Source organism: Chiloscyllium plagiosum, chromosome 38, assembly GCF_004010195.1.
Source record: "Chiloscyllium plagiosum isolate BGI_BamShark_2017 chromosome 38, ASM401019v2, whole genome shotgun sequence".
Classification (NCBI taxonomy): domain Eukaryota; kingdom Metazoa; phylum Chordata; class Chondrichthyes; order Orectolobiformes; family Hemiscylliidae; genus Chiloscyllium; species Chiloscyllium plagiosum.
In genome coordinates, this window is record NC_057747.1 from 21,520,491 (window position 1) to 21,538,610 (window position 18,120).

The 18,120-nt window shown below is 44.6% G+C and overlaps 1 protein-coding gene across 1 annotated transcript in view; it reads right to left on the bottom strand.

Moving 5' to 3' along the window:
* The window catches only part of zswim8 (zinc finger, SWIM-type containing 8), a 194,682-nt gene that overhangs the window by 119,100 nt on the left and 57,462 nt on the right, over positions 1-18,120 (bottom strand). The window contains exon 4 of the mRNA XM_043679075.1: positions 9,423-9,517. Coding sequence (XP_043535010.1) covers positions 9,423-9,517 — 95 coding nt within the window. The remainder of the gene's footprint in view (positions 1-9,422; positions 9,518-18,120) is intronic.

Genomic DNA, 18,120 nt, shown 5'->3' on the forward strand with positions numbered 1-18,120 from the left:
GTAAGTTTGCAGATGACACCAAAATTGGAGGAGTAGTGGGCAGCGAAGAAGGTAACCTCAGAGTACAACGGGATCTTGATCAGATGGGCCAATGGGCTGAGAAGTGGCAGATGAAGTTTTACTTTGGATATACGTGAGGTGCTGCATTTTGGAAAAGCAAATCTTAGCAAGACTTATGGTAGGGTCCTAGGGGGTGTTGCTGAACAAAGAAACTTTGGAGTGCAGGTTCATAGCTCCTTGAAAGTGAGTCACAGGTAGATAGGATAGTGAAGGCGGCGTTTAGTATGCTTTCCTTTATTGGTCAGAGTATTGAGTAGGAGATCATTTTGTGGCTGTACAGGACATTGGTTAGGCCACTGTTGGAATATTGCATGCAATTCTGGTTTCCTTCCGATCGGAAAGATGTTGTGAAACTCGAAAGGGTTCCAAAAAGATTTACAAGGATGTTGCCAGTGTTGGAGGATTTGAGCTATAGGGTGAGGCTGAATGGGCTGGGGCTGTTTTCCCTGGAGTGTCGAAGGCTGAGGGGTGACCTTTATAGAGGTTTATAAAATTGAGGGACATGGATAGGGTAAATAGACAAAGTCTTTTCCCTGGGGTCGAGGTGTCCAGAACTAGAGGGCATAGGTTTAGGGTGAGAGGGGAAAGATATAAAAGAGACCCAAGAGGCAACTTTTTCATGCAGGGGGTGGCGCGTGTATGGAATGAGCTACCACAGGAAGTGGTGGAGGCTGGTACAATTACAGAATTTAAAAGGCATATGGATGGCTATACGAATAAGAAGAGTTTAGAGAGGGATATGGGCCGGGTGCTGGCAGGTGGGACTAGATTGAGTTGGAATATCTGGTCGGCATGGACGGGTTGGACTGAAAGGTCTGTTTCCGTGCAGTCCATCTCTATGGCCTGATGCTGATAAACAAGATCTGGGTGTCTCATGCAGGTGCAGCGGGAAGTAACAAAGGCAAACTGTATGTTGGCCTCAGAGGGAGATGGTTCAAGTACAGGTACAACAAGGCCACCCCCGGAATACTGCATGCAATGTTGGTTTCCTTACTTGAGGAAGGATATTCTGGCATAAATGGATTGCAATGAAGGCTCACCAACCTGATTGCTGGGATGGCAGCACTGATGCATGTGGTGAAATTGAGTCAGTTAGGATTGTATTCACTGGAGTTCAGAAGAATGATGAGATCTCATAAAACTGTTTAAAATTCTAACGGGACCAGATAGGTTAGGTGCAGGAAGGATGTTCCTCGGGCAACTAGGCCAGCCAGTGACGCCCAGATCCCACAAATGAATCAAGGAAAAATGGTAGGGGAATCCAGAGTTACAGGTTAATGATAAGGGATAAACCTTTTCGGACTGAGAAGAGGAGGAATCCCCTCACCCACAGAGTGATCAGCCTGTGGCATTCACTACCACAGCAAATGGTTGAGGCCAAAGTATTATGTTGTTTTCAAGAAGGAGGGAGATATAGCTTGTGGCGAAAGGGATCAGGAGATATTGGGGGGGAGGGGGGGCTGGGGAATTTAGAATATTGAGCTCGATGAACAGGTTATGATCATAACGAATGGCAGAGCAGGTTTGAAGGATTGAATGGCCCATCTTCCACGCTTCTTTCGTTTTTATGGATTTCTTGTTATCATGCTCCATTCTTTACAACAAAATGTCCTGGTTTGTAATAACACTGTGGATGGGTCTACCCCCACACTTGTTGCCCAGTCCTCTTGCATTCTGCCTACAATGATGAGCGTCTGTAGTCCGTCCCACATTTCAGAGACTCTATCTTACACTAAGGTGCTCTTTCTCCGAATTTGCTGCATCTCTGCCTCAGCTTTAATTAGGAGCAACAATTGCCGGCCGCTCGCGAGGTCTAATTAGTCTGTATGTAATGATATTAAAGTAAGAGTTACTCATCTTTGGATTACAGATCTCTTGTACAGTTAGTCCACTCCTTTCTCAGCATGTCAATGGCATGTGATTGTTGGTATCATGTACATCATATCATGAACATACGCATTCTCATCATACTACACTTAGCACCAGCTCTGAAACCAGGGAACAATTATTGATGATAAATAGGGTCTTACTTACATTCCAAAAAAGTGCTCAGTACAGGTCAGTCAGCTGTGACTGCATCAGACAGCTCATTGTCAACTCAACATGTAGTTCCTGTTCAGTGTTTGGAAAATGGATATTTTCTTTATTCATTCAGGGGATGCGGGTGTCGCTGGCTGGGCCAGCATTGACCACCCATTCCTAATTACCCTCGGCAAGGTGTTAGTGAGCTACCTTCTTCAACCATGTGATGTAGGTAGACCTACAATGCTGGGGGAGAGGGAATTCCAGGATTCTGGCGCAGTGACACTGAAGGAACAGAGGTATATTTCCAAGTCAGTACTTGGGCCACTGTTCTCTCTGCACTTCCCAACAAGTGTTACAGTGTCCTGCTCTTCAGTTAGCTTGACTGGTGTAGAGCTGGCTTCACTCCTAAAAATAAGACAATTCTCCAACACCATCCACCCACCATTCGACAAGATGGGCTACCATTGGTTCACAGTTCAATTTGATTTTTAACTCCACTGTGGTTAAAAGGTAAAATCTCTACCTTAGTGTTAAGTGGCCTGGAGGGGAACTTGCAGGTGGTGGCATTCCCATGTACCTGCTGCCCTTGTCCTTCTGGATGGGTTTGGAAGGTGTCGTCTCAGGATTTCTGCAGTGCATCTTGTAGATGGTTACACACTGCTGCTACTGAGCGTCGGTGTCAGAGGGAGTGGATGCTTGTGTCCTGGGTGGTGCCAAGTTTCTTGATCTATGTCCATCCAGGCAAGTAGGGAGCAAACAACAAGCAAAAGCAAGTCTGCAAATGCAGATTGTTAACAAAGCAGGTGACATTTGGTTTAAAGTTGCTCAATGGGTTGCTTTGTAGAAAAGGCTTGCTTTTGGCTCAGACCAAATGGAAATCAGCTGTGTTACCCAGAGGACTTAATTATTAAAGAGTGCAGAAAAAGTTTACCTGGATGTTGCCAGGATTGGAGTGTTTGAGTTACAGAGTGAAGCTGAAAACACTGGGGCAGTTTTCCCTGGAGCGTCGGAGGCTGAGGGGTGACCTTATACAAGTTTGTAAGATCATAAGAGCATGGATAGGATAAATAGACAAGGTCTTTCCCCAGGGCAGGGGAGTCCAAAACTAGAGGGCATAGGTTCAAGGTGAGAGGGGAAAGATTTAAAAGGGACCTGAGGGGTAATTTTCCCACGCAGAGGGTAGTGTGTATATGGAATGAGCTGCCAGAGGAAGTGGTGGAGGCTGGTACAATTGCAACATTTAAAAAGCATCTAAATGGGTACATGGATAGGAAGGGTTTAAGAGGGATATGGGTGAAATGCTGGCAAATGGGACTAGATTAGTTTAGGACATCTTTTCAGCGTGGACGAGTTGGACCAAAGGGTCTATTTTCATTCTGTACATCTCGATGACTCCAAGTCAGAAGTCACATGACACCAGGTTACAGTCTAACAGGTTTATTTGAAATCACAAGCTTTCAGAGCGCTGCCCCTTCATCAGGAGTTGGACTATAACCTGGTGTCATGTGACTTCTGACTTTGTCCACCCCAGTCCAACACTGTCACCTCCACATCTATGACTCTAAGCTGAGGTACTTAACACTAAGGTAGAGATTTTACCTTTTAACCATGGTGGAGTTAAAAATTAAATTGAACTGTGAACCAAAGGCAGCCCATCTTGTCAAATGGTGGGTGGATGGTGTTGGGGAATTGGCTTGATTTTAGGAGAGGCCAGCCCTGTACCAGTCAGGCTAACTGAACAGCAGGACACTGTAACACTTGTTGGGAAGTGCAGGGAGAACAGTGACCCAAGTACAGATGGCCACGCTGTGTGACTTCATGACAAACACGGGCAGGAAAACAGGCAGCCTCTGTCAAAACCCTCACAGATTGAAAACGAGATGACATAACCAGCATGGTGTGGATAGCAGCCACAGAAAATAATGTGCGATTCCAAACCCTGTGCCATGGCTACTGGGAGCACTTCAGCTCTGAGCACTATACAGCCAATGCTTCGTGAAGAATCACCCAAAGTCGGTGTTTGCAAACAAACAGCTTTGCTAATGTTTTCCAAATGTGAAGCAATTTCATTGGAGGCTGTGTGTGCACATGTGTTGGTTCCTTACACAATGTGAAGAAAGGCTTATGGACCAAAGGGTCTATTTTCATTCTGTACATCTCGATGACTCCAAGTCAGAAGTCACATGACACCAGGTTACAGTCTAACAGGTTTATTTGAAATCACAAGCTTTCAGAGCGCTGCCCCTTCATCAGGAGTTGGACTATAACCTGGTGTGATGTGACTTCTGACTTTGTCCACCCCAGTCCAACACTGTCACCTCCACATCTATGACTCTAAGCTGAGGTACTCAACACGAAGGTAGAGATTTTACCTTTTAACCACGGTGGAGAAGGGCTAATCCTGAAGAAGGGCTTATGCCCGAAATGTCGATTCTCCTGTTCCCTGGATGCTGCCTAACCTGCTGCGCTTTTCCAGCAACACATTTCCAGCTCTGATCTCCAGCATCTGCAGTCCTCACTTTCTCCTTACACAATGGCCCGTTAGAAATCCCTGGTCTAAGCATTTCCTTCAGTGAACCAGCAAATTTGTTGAAATGAAACCTATAATTCAAAACCTTTCTTAATGCACTAGCCTGGCTTCACTAGAAGTGTGGAGACTCTACACTCACTCCCGTTGATCTTGCCTCGCTCAGTATCTTAAGGAAAGAACAAACACAAAAAGAGGAGGAGCCCCTCTCAAGCAACTTCATGAAGAGTAGATTAACTATCCATTGGCAGCCATCAATACAATTCGTAAAGCCAAAAGCAGTTTGAGATGTGGCAGAACACTGTGGACAGTTTTGTTATTATTAAGATAGATGCAGGCACAGTTACAAACTTTAATAGACATTTGGACAGGTGCATGAATAGGAAAGGTTTAGAGGAATATGGGCCAAATGCAGACAAATAGGACTAGTTTAGTTGGTCAGTATGAAGGTGTTGGACTGAAGGGTCTGTTTCTGTGCTGTATGACTGTACAACTCTAAGGGCTGAAGAAATCAAGGCATGCAGCACCACTCAATTTTTTTGTGCGATTCCAAAGATCTTCAAAACTAATGAACCATTTTTCAGAAATAGGTCACTTAACTCTAATATTCACAGATGTTGCTAGTCCTGCTGAGTTCCTCCAGCAATTTCTGTTTTTTGTTTCATACCTACAGCATCTGCAGTTCTTGGTTTTATTGGAAGCAGTAGTTGATTTGCACTGGCAATATCACTTGTAGCTTAACAGACAGAGGGCTTAGCAAGTTTCAAACAAATCATGAGCTCCATCAGATTCCCTGATATATGACACTGCACAACATAGCCAGTGTGGAAGGTTACATTCAGACCAAGTCCGTAGACAGAGTAAAGGAGCCTTCTAAATGTTGTTTCAGTGGAACTTGAAAATGGATTGGTACTCTGCATTCCAGAGTTTGATCATGGAGAACTATCAGATGCAGTGTCAGATCAGAGGCAATGCAGAGCTGGCTGTTACAATAACAGCTACTATTGGACAGGGCACATAAAAGCGCCATTAAATGGCCAACAGAACAGGGGCATAACTACAGCAAGAAATCTGGCTACCTTATAAACATATTTCAAACATAGAACAGTACAGCACAGTACAGGCCCTTCTGCCCATGATGATGTGCCAAGTATTTATCTTAACCTAAGATCAATCTAACCTACACCCCCCTCAATTTACTGCTGTCCATGTGCTTGTCCAGCAGCCGCTTAAATGTCCCTAATGTATCTAACTCTACAACCACCGCTGGCAGTGTATTCCACGCACTCACCATTCTCTGCATGAATCTACCTCTAACATCTCCCCATGCCTGCCTCCAATCACCTTAAAATTATGACCCCTTGTGACAGCCATTTCTGCCCTGGGGAAAAGTCTCTGGCTATCTACTCTGTCTATGCCTCTCATTACCTTGTACACCTTTATCAAGTCACCTCTCTTCCTTCTCCTCTCCAGTGTGAAAAGCCCATGTTCACTCAACCGCTCTTGATTAGCCATGCCCTCCAATCCAGGCAGCATCCTGGGAAATCTCCTCTGCACCCATGCCGAAGCATCTACATCCTTCCTATAATGAGGCGACCAGATCTGGACACAAAATTCCAAGTGTGGTCTAACCAGGGTTCGTTAGAGCTGCAGCAAAACCTCGCAGCTCTTAAACTCAATCCCCCGTTAATGAAAGCCATACACCATATGCCTTCTTAACAACCCTATCAACTTGGGTGGCAACTTTGAGGGATCTATGGACATGGACCCCAAGATCCTGCTGTTCCTCCACACTGCCAAGAAACCGGTCTTTAACCCTGTATTCAGTATTCAAATTTGACCATCCAAAATGAATCACTTCATACTTTTCCAGGTTGAACTCCATCTGCCACTTCTCAGACCAGCTCCGCATCCTGTCAACAGCCCTCGACACTATCGACAACACCACCGATATTTGTGTCATCGGCAAACTTACTAACCCGCCTTCCCACTTCTTCATCCAAGTCATTTGTAAAAACTACAAAGAGCAGGACCCAAGAACAGATTCCTGTGGGACACCACTGGTCACTGACCATAGGCAGAATACTTTCCATCCACTACCACTGGCTGTCTTCTTTCGGCTAACCAGTTTTGCATCCAGACAGCCAAATTTCCCTGTATCCCATACCTCCTGACTTTCTGAATGAGCCTACCGTGGGGAGCCTTATGAAATGTCTTACTGAAATCCATACACACCACATCCACTGCTCAACCTTCATCAACTTGTCTCATCACATCCTCAAAGAACTCAATAAGGCTTGTGAGGTATGACCTGTCCCTCTCAAAGCCATGCTGACTATCTTTAATCAAAGTTTTTTTTCCCCAAATAGTCATAAATCCTATCTCTAGAATCCTTTCCAGAATTTCCAGCACATCCACCTCCTTAATATCGATCTGTTCAAGCCTATTAACCTGGTCCATGGTGTTCACACTATCAGCAAGGTCCCTCTCTCTAGTGAATACTGAAGCTAAGAAGTCACTTAAGGCCTCCCCTGCTCTTCAGACTCCAGGTAAAAGTTCCCTCCACTATCCCTGATCAGCCCTACCCTCTCTCTGATCATTCTCTTATTCCTCACCTACGTGTAGAATGCCTTTGGGTTTTCCCTAAACCTTCCCGCCAAGGCTTTAATGTGCCCCTGCCTAGCTCTCTTCAGTCTATTTTTGAGTTCTTTCCTAGTTACCCTGTAATCCTCTAAAACTGTGCCAGATCTTTGCTTCCTTATTCCTTTTGACAAGAAGCTCCTCTGCTCTTGTCATCCAAGGCTCATTCACCTTGCCATTCTTTGCCTGTTCCAGTGGTACAAAGTTATCCAACACTCACAACAAGTGCTCCTTTAACAGCCTCCACGTTTCTGTTGTGCATTTCCTGTAGAACAACTGTTCTCAATTTATAATCCACAGCTCCTGTCTAATGGCAGTATTATTTCCCCTCCCACAATTAGATACCTTCCTATACAGTCTGTTCCTATCCATCTCCATGGCTATGGAGAAGGTGAGGCAGTTGTGGTCACTGTCACCGAAATGCTCTCCCACAGAGAGATCTGACACGTTGCCTAGCACCAAATCCAATATGGCCTCCCCCCAGTCAGTCTATCTACATATTGAGTCAGGCATCCCTTCTGGACACACCTGACAAAATGGGATCCAGGCTATCTGCGCTAAGGAGGACCCAATTAATATTGGGAAGTTGAAGTCACCTATAACAACAACTCTGTCTACATCTGCTCCTTTCCAAGATCTGCTGCTCAATCTGTTCTTCCATCTCTTAAAATCATGAGGGGTTTGATAAGGTAACGGCAGGTGCCTTTTCCATAGGGTGGGGGAATTTCAAGACTAGGGGGCATATTGTTAAGGTGAGAGGAGAAAGAGTCAAAAAGAATAAAGTGGTTCTTGGTGGGATGAACTTCCTGAGGAAATGATGCATGCAGGTACAATTACAACGTTTAAAAGGTAAGTACATGAATAACAAACGTTTGGAGGCAGATGAACCAAGCACAGGCAGGTGGGACTAGTTTATGGTCAGTATGGACTGCTTGTACCGAAAGGTCTGTTTCCGTGCTGTATGACTTCAGGGCTGTCCCTAACCAAAGCAGGAATTGCTGGAGAAACTCAGCAGGTCTGTCAGCATCTGTAGACAGAGAGTGAAACAGAGTTAATGATCCAAGTGCAGTGACCATTCTTCAGAGCTGATAGTAGCTAGGAGAGTGTGGTATATATGCTGAAGACAGAGCATGGGGTGGGGGGAAATGGAGTGAGTAGATAGACAGAGATGGAACGTGGAGAGAGAGGGTGACAATTCCGCAGACAAAGGGAGGTAATGAGTGAGCGAAAGAGAAAAGCTGATCGTGTGAACCCTAAGTAGGTGAAAATGGATAGGCTGTTCTGGAAGCAGTTCATGTCATGACAGGGTCTGGGAATACAGGGGTTGGTAAAGGACACAGAAGGTTTTCAGGCCCTAAAATTACTGAACTTGACACCGAGTCCTGAAGGCTGCAGGATCCCCAAAGCGGAAAATGAAATGCTGTTCTTCCAGCTTTTATTCACTGGAACACTGTAACATACCCGACACAGAGATGTCGGCCTGGCAACACAGGGGTGTATTGAATTGACAGGCAACTGGAAGCTTGGGGTCGTTTTTACAGACAGAACATAGGTGTTCCACAAAGTCCATCACCCAGCCTGCGTGTCTTCCCTCCAATGTCGAGGAGACCATGCTGTGAACACACCGGGCTAGTCCCTCCTTCTCTCAGAATCACCAACCTCTCAATACAAACCAGGCAAACAAAAAGCAAGGGGAAAAGTTAGGTTAAAAAGCAGAGAGAGACAAGAGACTGATTAAAAAAAAGATAACTCATACCACAGGAAGCAGCCAATCAGCCCATCATATCTCTGCTGCCCAATCGAGTTATCTCATCCAATCTTCCAGCTTGCAATTTCTGGAAATTTCTACCCTCTGGTTAGTAATCTACTCGCTCAGGGGAACAGCCCTTTTCTGTCCAACTCCAGCTGGACCCTTGATAACTGTACACCTTTAAAATTACATCCCTTCAGCTCCCTCTGTTGGGAAAGTAATAACTCCATCCAATTTTCCCTCCCATCTAAAAAGTCTCCGGGTCCTGTAAAACAACACGCGATCTCTCTACAAACCGACCACGGTCGCCTTCCCGCTGAACCCTTCGCCCATTTGTTAAACCGGAAATGGCCCATTACATGAGGCGGCCTTTTACGAGATGGCATGCACAGGGAACGAGGTTGCCAAGCAACAGCTTACCGATCTGCAGTGGATCCTTGACAGCCCGCACTCTGAAGAGTTGCTCCCCTCGCTGGAACTCATCGGCACTGCCATTGGCCAAGCAGGAGTATAACCTGAGGGGAAGGCGAGAGACGCATGGTGAGAGAAAACAAAACTGCTGCACAGGGAAGGAAGGAAGGAACTCGTTGGAAAAATAAGTGGCACAGAATGATGTGGAACCAGCTGCACAAAAAGAGGCAAATGAATCCAGGTCTGGTGTTTACGCTGATACATGAGCCACCTCATGTCTTGCTCCATCGCAACAGATTTATGTGACCTTCTAGTCCTTTCTCCCTCATATGCACATCCAGCTTTCCCTTGAAGAGATCGAGGTTATGGGGACGCGATGCTCTAGTGATATTATCGCTGGACTGTTAATCCAAAGACCCAGGTAATGTTCTGGGGACCTGGGTTCGAATCCCGCCATGACAGATGGCAAAACTTGAATTCGATTAAAAAAAAAATTTGGAATTAAGAGTCTAATGATGACCACAAAACCTGAGGAAATAATGCATGCAGGTACAATTACAACGTTTAAAAGGTAAGTACATGTCAGGAAAAACCCACTCTGATTCACGAATGTGCAATAGGGAAAGAAACTGCCATCCTGATCTGGTCTAGCCTACTCGTGACTCCAGACCCAAAGCAGTGGTTGACACTTAACTCCCCTCTGGGCAATAAATGCTGGCGTCACCAACTACGCTCACATCCCGTGAATGAATAAATTTTTTTAAATCACCCTAGGTAGTAGAAGGTTCCAGAATGTCACTACTCTTTTGGGTAAAGAGAGCTTCTACTGATTTCCTCACTGGAAATAATAGTGACTACTGAATTTATCCAGTCCATGGATATGTACTTCCCCACTTGTGGAATCACCTTCACATATGGTCTTTATCTGCATCATACGGCCCAGCAGCAGGAGATGGTGATTGAAGCCTAAGAGACTGCTGTGCCTGTGACACAGAACACTGCTTTATCACATGACAAGTATTCTCAAAATTTCCATCGCCAGCTCCAAATTTTAAAATGGGTCAGTGAGAGGACATTTGTCGTATCCGATGTAACTTCCAATCGATTCTGTGAAATGTTGTGGTACAGTCCAAACGAGGTAGTAATGGACTCAGTGCTGCAAAGCCAACAGTTCAGGATTCTTTCTGATACCAAAGCAACCGAACCCATCAAACCCAAGGTGCTCATAAGTTCTTCCTACAAATTAAACATTTCTCTGGCGATTGTGATGTTTCCCGCCCAGAGTTCTTCCCCTGTCTTCCATTTCCAGACTTTTACTGCCAATTCTATGATAAAAACACAAAAATTAGGCGTAGGAGTAGGCCATTCGGTCCTTCAATTTGGTCCACCATTCAGCACGCTCATGGCTGACCATTCAACTCAGTCAGGCAAAAGTGAGGACTGCAGATGCTGGAAATCAGAGTCTAGGTTAGAGTGGTGCTGGAAAAGCACAGCAGGTCAGGCAGCATCCGAGGAGCAGGAAAATCGACGTTTCGGGCCAGAGCCCTTCATCGGGAATCAACTCAGTCCCCATTCCTGTTTACTCCTCACATCCTTCAAATCCTTTTGCCCCAAGAACTACAGCTAACTCCTTGAAAACATTCAGTATTTTTGCCTCAACGTCTTTCTGATGCCACAGGAACACCACTCTCTCGGTGAATGAATTTCTCATCTCTGTCATAAATGGTCTACCCCGTATCCTTAAACTGTAACCCCAATTCTGGACTCCCCAGCTTCCTGGATGCTCCATCTCCAGTCCGTCGGAAGGTTACAACTTTTTTTGAGATCCCCACCCATTCTTCTAATCTCCAGGGAATATAGTCCTGACCAATCCAGTCTCTCTTCCTATGTCAACCCTGCCATCCCAGGAATCAACCTGCTCTCAATGGCAAGCAGCGGAAAGCCATATACAACATTGTAACGTGGCACATATTATTCCTTTATGGGCTATAAATAACTACAGAAAGTTGTGTGCACAGCCCAGACCATCAAGCAAGCCAAGCTCGCATCTACACTCATTGCCACAGAGAGACAGCCAAAAGACCCCTTCCACTCCGTCTAGTCTCTCTTCCATAAGGCAGAAGATACATTGGCTTACACACACACACACACACACACACACCAAAAGGTTCAAGAACAGCTTCTTCCCCTTTGTTATTAGACTGCTAAATAGACCTCTCTAATTTCAAATCTAATATTGATCTTGCTTTGTGCACCTGCTGTGTTTGCCTTGATCTGTCTAAGCACCTGTATGTCTCGTTTGCTACAATCTGCCTGTACTGCACGCAAAACAAAACTTTTCTCTGTATTTAGGTACACGTGACTACAATAAATGAAATCAACTCAAACTGGAATGGAAGTTGGACACTGCTATATTGCTGAAATACCTGGATGGGTTTACAGTCTGGAAAAAAAGTCACAAGGTGAACATTTTTAACTGTGCAAGACAAAGTTGCTTTGCGAAGCAATGATGGGATAGTATGAGACAAGCGTGGCACCAAGAGTATTTGAGTTAAGGAAAAACTGCTTGATGCTGGCTTTGGATTGGTTGAACAGCAGCATGCTACAATTCTAAAGGGTGCAGAGCAACCGGAGTTATCTGGAGCTGGCTACGTTGATAGATTAAAATCAACTTAAACAGGAAAAGGCAGAGGTCACTCGATCAACTCTCAAAGTGAAGAATAACTAACATCTTACAGATGATCAGTACCAAAAATCAACATGAACTAGAAAAGGTGATCTAAACTTTTGTTCTTCAGAACTTTTCTTCCAAATCTACACTTTTATTTCCACCTTTAATAATTGACAGACTGCCTGTCTAAACTGTAAACAAGTGTGCACATGTATTTGGGCTGGGTATTTTTTGAAAGGTAATGGGTTTAAGGAGGACAGGTGTAGATTATGAATCTTTTCTTTTCTCTGCTTTTGGTGTAAAGTTAAATTTGTCACAATCAACAGAATTATTTGATGTTATTGATGCAACTTGGTGTGAATTACCTTTGTCCTGAACAGCAGGCAAGCTGGCAAACTGGTCACCTCGATGCTCTCATTGGGTTTTTATACATTTAATGACAGTTTGTGGAAAAAAGGTGGGGCTTGATTATTCTTCTTTGTTCAATTGCGAAGAGTTGCAGAGTACAGGTTAGCAGCTGAGCCATGTTCATTCATGACTGATGAATGTTGCTGGAATACAGGTTTTATTAACGTGCTGGAAAAGCACAGCCAGTCAGGCAACATCACAGTCCTGACGAAGGGTGTTTGCCCGAAACGTCAATTCGCCTGCTCCTCGGATACTGCCTGACCTGCTGTGTTTTTCCAGCACCACATTCTTCGACTCTGATCTCCAGCATCTGCAGTCCTCACTTTCTCCTAGGTTTTATTAATGGGCTATCGTGGGTCCAAAAACAGAGTGTGCAAGTGAAAACCACGATGTGCAATAGAGATCCAAAGCTGTGCAGGTTAGGTGAATTGGTCACACTAAATTGCCCATAGTGTTCAGGGATGTGTGGGTCTGCTGCATTAGTCAGGGGTAAATGTAGAGTGGCAAGGGAATGGGTCTTGGTGGGTTACTCTTCAGAGGGTTGGTGTGAACTTGTAGGGTCAAATGGCCTGTTTCCACACAGTAGGGATTCTATGATATGATTTCATCCACATGGTATTACATTATCCTGGCAGATCTAACCTTGTGCCTGGGTCAAGTCCACTTTGACCTACAGCTACAATGAGATTCCCTACTCAGTCCCACACAGTCCATGGGAATGGGTCAAAGCAACTTTAGGGCATTGACACTAACACTCAAGAACCACAATGCCAGCTGTCAGCGTCAATTTGTCAACAGGAGTTTTCATGCATTGCAAAAATCTGAACAGCTACTCCTTAAGAAAGCCCTGAAGATATGGAGGGCAATGGTGCACCATACACTATCAATCGCAATTGGAAATGGTCAGAATCTGAGCTACTCATGAACATCTCAAACACAGTGAAGGTGCCCCTACCTCTGGGCTAGGAGGCCCAGTTCAAGTCCAGAGGTGCACAATGACATCTCTGAAAGGGCAACGCTGCACCTTATACCATCAATCGCAATTGGAAATGATCTCAGGAAGCAACTTTGAACATGGAACATCTCTTAATCTGCCTTGGTTTCTTCCATGTGCAGGATGTACTGTACTGTTTAGTTAAACATTGATTAGTTGCTGATTTACCATGTCTGCTGGATGCCATTTAATCAGTCCAAAGGTTGTCAAGTTGTTCATTGCAAGAGAGAGAACAACTTGGTGTTCTGCAAACACCTACATAACAAAAGTAATATCCCATTATTGACGTGCACGGCAGTGAATGAAACAAGGAGGAAATGTTGGGCTGGAAAATGTTGGGTGTTCTTTAATGCAGACCAATGGTGAGACTGCGATGGCAGGCCAAGCACATTGCTGGACTCCATACTATGTTTCCTGACGTGGCATCTCAGCTCGAACACAGTGGTAGTGCCCCTACCTCTGGATAAGGAGGCCTGAATTCAATCCCAACTTGCTCCAGAGGTGCGCAATGACATCTCTGAAAGGGACGAATCTACAAGCTAAATAACTTTATCAGGGTTAAGCACAAAAAAAGGGGAAAGGTCTGGGAACAACTCCGTGAAAGCTTGCTCAAACTATCAGTGCAGGATGTGACTCAACAGAGAGAGGCTAAGGTCAAATACAATTGAGCAAAGTTCCTGAAAGTAACCACAAACATTGAGAAAGTATTCATATTGTTTGTGCTTAGATATTGCATTGACTTAATTTCAGCCATTGAGCTACAAGGAAAGGCCAGTGATACACAGACCAGAGACATCTGACCTTAAGCTGTGTTTTAGCCAACTGTTGACATTCTTCAACACCATGGACATCTCAATCTCCTCAGTAACATCAACACTTACATTTCCAAAATAACTGCATCAGAATCTACCTAACTTCATGAAAGATAAAACACACACAACAGGGAAAGTAGATAAAACAAGCCCCTTGGTAACTGAGCCAGTAAAAAGGAAGCTTCCTGGGGAAATGACCTACCCTGAAGTGATGAAAAACTTGCAAAGTGTATTGTAGTAACTCACTGATCTTGCCTAATCACGCTGGAGGTTACACCAGAACAGTCCATTCTCTACATGGCCTAACCAATATTCATTACTCAACCATCACCAAATTACTGTTTGTAGCTGCAACTGGCCCATAGGAAGATGGATGTGGTTGTTGGAGGTCAGTCACCTCAGCTCCAGGGCATCTCTGCAGGAGTTCCTCAGGGAAGTGTCTTTGGCCCAAACATCTTCAGTTGTTTCACCAATGACCTTCCCTCTACCATAAGGGCAGATATGGGAACATTTGCCAATAAATGCACTGTGTTCAGAACCATTCACCACTCCTCACTTACAGCAGCAGTCCGTGTTCAAATGCAACAAGATCTGGACAATGTTCAGGCTTGGGCTGTAAAGTAGCAGGTAACATTCACCCCACACAAATTCAGACAATGACTATCACCAACAAGCGAGAATCTAACCACCGCCAGTTGACATTCAGTGGTGTTACCATCATTTAAACCCCACTATCAACACCCTGGATATTTCCATTGACCAGAAAGGACCTGTACTCATTGCATAAACACAGTGGCTACAACAGCAGATCAGAGGTTAGGAACCCTGCTCACTTCCTGACTCCCCAAAGCCTGTCCACCATCTACAAGACACAAGTCAGGAGCATGATGGAATATTCCTCACTTGCCTGGATGAATGTAGCTCCAACAACACTCAAGAAGCTTGACACTATCCAGGACAAAGCAGCCTTGTTGACTGACACCATATCCACTTCCTCCACCACTGACTATCAGTACACACTGTTACTACTATCTAAAGAGATACATTGCAAAATCTCACCAGAGTTCCTTAGCACTTTCCAAACCCATGACTACCTCCATCTAGAAGGACCAGGATAGCAGATACATGGGCACAAGACTATCTACAAGTTTCCTTCCAAGTAAATCACCATTCAGACTTGGAAATGCATCACGTTCCTTCTTGTGTCACTGGGTCAAAATTCGGGTAGTCCCTCCCTAACAGTATTGTGGGTCTACCTCCACCAAATGGACTGCAACAGTTCAAGGAGGCCAAGAAGGCAGCTCAACATTACCTTCGCCTGGGAAACTAGGGATGGATTATAAGTACAGGTCTAGCCAGCACTAGCCACATGAGTGATTGAGAGAAAGGTAGTCAGCTGTTTCATTGTTGCTTGAGAATTTTTGCTTTCCTGCAGCAAGGGACCTTCATATTTGCAAGAATTAAACAAGTCATTTGCACTTAATGGATGGTAAGTTTGCTCACTGAGCTGGAAGGTTCTTTATCAGACGCTTCGTCATCATATTAGATAACATAATCAGTGAGCCTCCGGTGAAGCACTGGTGTTAGTGCCCACTTTCTATTTGTGTGTTAAGGTTTGCTTGGGTTGGTGATGTCATTTCCTATGGTGATGACATCTCAGAAATTGCATTTCAAATGACTGTGACTGCAGTTGAAATAGAGACACAATAACACATTAAATGAAGACCAATTTGCCTTTCGGGGGGGACACTTATCCAAACCATGATACCAATTAAATAGCAGGTTGTGAAGAAAGGTCATCGATCTGATTCACTAACTCTGTTTCCCTCTCCACTGACCCTGCAGCATGTTTGCAGTATTCTTTGTTTTTAGTTAAAAAAGTCCGAGGGGAGTTAGGTGGAAGAAAATTGAAGAATTGAAATTGCCTCTCTAAAACTCTCCTTGCTTCTTAAAGTCAGCCTCTTAGGGTCAAAGTCGGAAGTCACATGACACCAGGTTATCTTCCAATAGGTTTATTTGAAATCACAAGCTTTCAGTGTGCTGCCCCTTTGTCAGACACTCTCTTGATGAAGAGGCAAAGCCTCAAAAGCTTACGATTGCAAATAAACCTGATGGACCATTACCTGGTGTCACGTGACTTCTGACTCTGTCCACACAAGTCCAACACCAGCACCTCCACATCATGGCCACCATCTTAGGGTCACTTGTCCTAACATGACCATGTGCGATCCAAAGTTTTGTTTGGTAACCCTCCAATAAAGCATCTTGGGATGCCGTTGCTAAGTTAAAGGTGATATGTAAATGCAAGTTGTTGTACAAGTGGAAATGATAATTCAAAACTTAAACACTGGCTTTGAAATGATCGATTTGCCGACCGTTTGGATTTTGTTTGGATGAATTCCAAAACCTGCGATCCAATGATATATAAACGCTAAAAGGTGTCCAAAAGACAGTGGGAAGGAGTTGGGAATAAATTTTCTGCCGCCAAGCAGTAAACTTGGAGGAGGCTTAGACCGGAAGTTGTGGCTGAGGAGGAATACTTTACTAAGTTGGACGTCAGAAAAACCACCATGTCTTACAGGGCTGACATAAGCTGGTGATACAAATATGGTGCACCACAAAACGGAACACTTTTATAGGACGTGGCGGCCCTTTTTAAATTATATTGAAACTGACTTGTCGGCAATATTAGTCAGAACCTTTATGGGTGCCCATGAGGCCCCGGGTGGAGGAGACTGGAAGGAAAAGAATACGGGTACTGTAGGGGGTATTCCCAGGGATGGGAGCCTCAGTGGAGGTGTGATGAGTAAGACTGAATAATGTAGTAAGACATTATATAATTTAAGTAACTTGAATGTAATTTAAGCTAGTATTTATTCAATGTTTGTAGTTTAGTTTTAGTTAAGGAGATAGGTTGGTTTTGGTGGAATAGTGGATTGCTTAGTAACAATGGTACTATGTTATGGCCTTGTTCTTTGTACTGTTTTTTTTCTGTTTTGATGGTGTTTTTCTTCTTTTTGTATAAATGTTTTGTAAAAGATTTTAAAGAGCTTTTCAATAAAAATATTTATATATAAAAAAAAATAAAGTTGCGGCTACATGGAATTGGTACAAACTGGCCAATGTTCCACAGGTCCAAGGCTGGCCAGAGAGCAGCTTGAGTGCAGTCCCACTTTGATGAGGTCTGTGGTCTGTAGGTAGTGCTCCTGCCTCAGAGTCATGAGCTTCCAGGCTCAAGTCCTATTCCCTCACCAGAGCATGAAGTCAAAGCTGATTCTCCAATGTGGCGCTGAGAGAGTGCTGCACTGTCAGAGGTGCCAGAAAGTGGAGTAGAGCCAGCAGTTCAGACATTGAACAATACAACAGGCCAGAGGGCTGAGTGGGAATTTTGTTCCTATTTCCGTATCTCTACTGTTTCTACACACAAGCAGTCTGAGGTTTTCGGATTGTTAGGCTGGAGGTGGCCAAACACATCAGTTATCACTCAAGATGGTCAAAAGACCCGTTGGCCCAACCCAATCACGCCAACTAAGATTCCTGAATTAAACTAGTCCCAGTTTCCCCATATCCCTCTAAACTTTCCCTAAACACGTAGCTGTCCAACAGACTTTTTTTAAAATTCATTCACAGGATGAGGGTGTCGCTGACTAGGCCAGAATGTATGGCCCATCCCTAATTGCCCCAGAAGACAGTTAAGAGACAAGCACATTGCTGTAGGGCTGGTGTCGCATGTAGTCTCTCCCTCCCTCTTTCCCTCCCTCCCCCAGTCCCTCTCTCTCCCTCCCTCTTTCCCTCCTTCTCCCCAGTCCCTCTGCCTCCCTC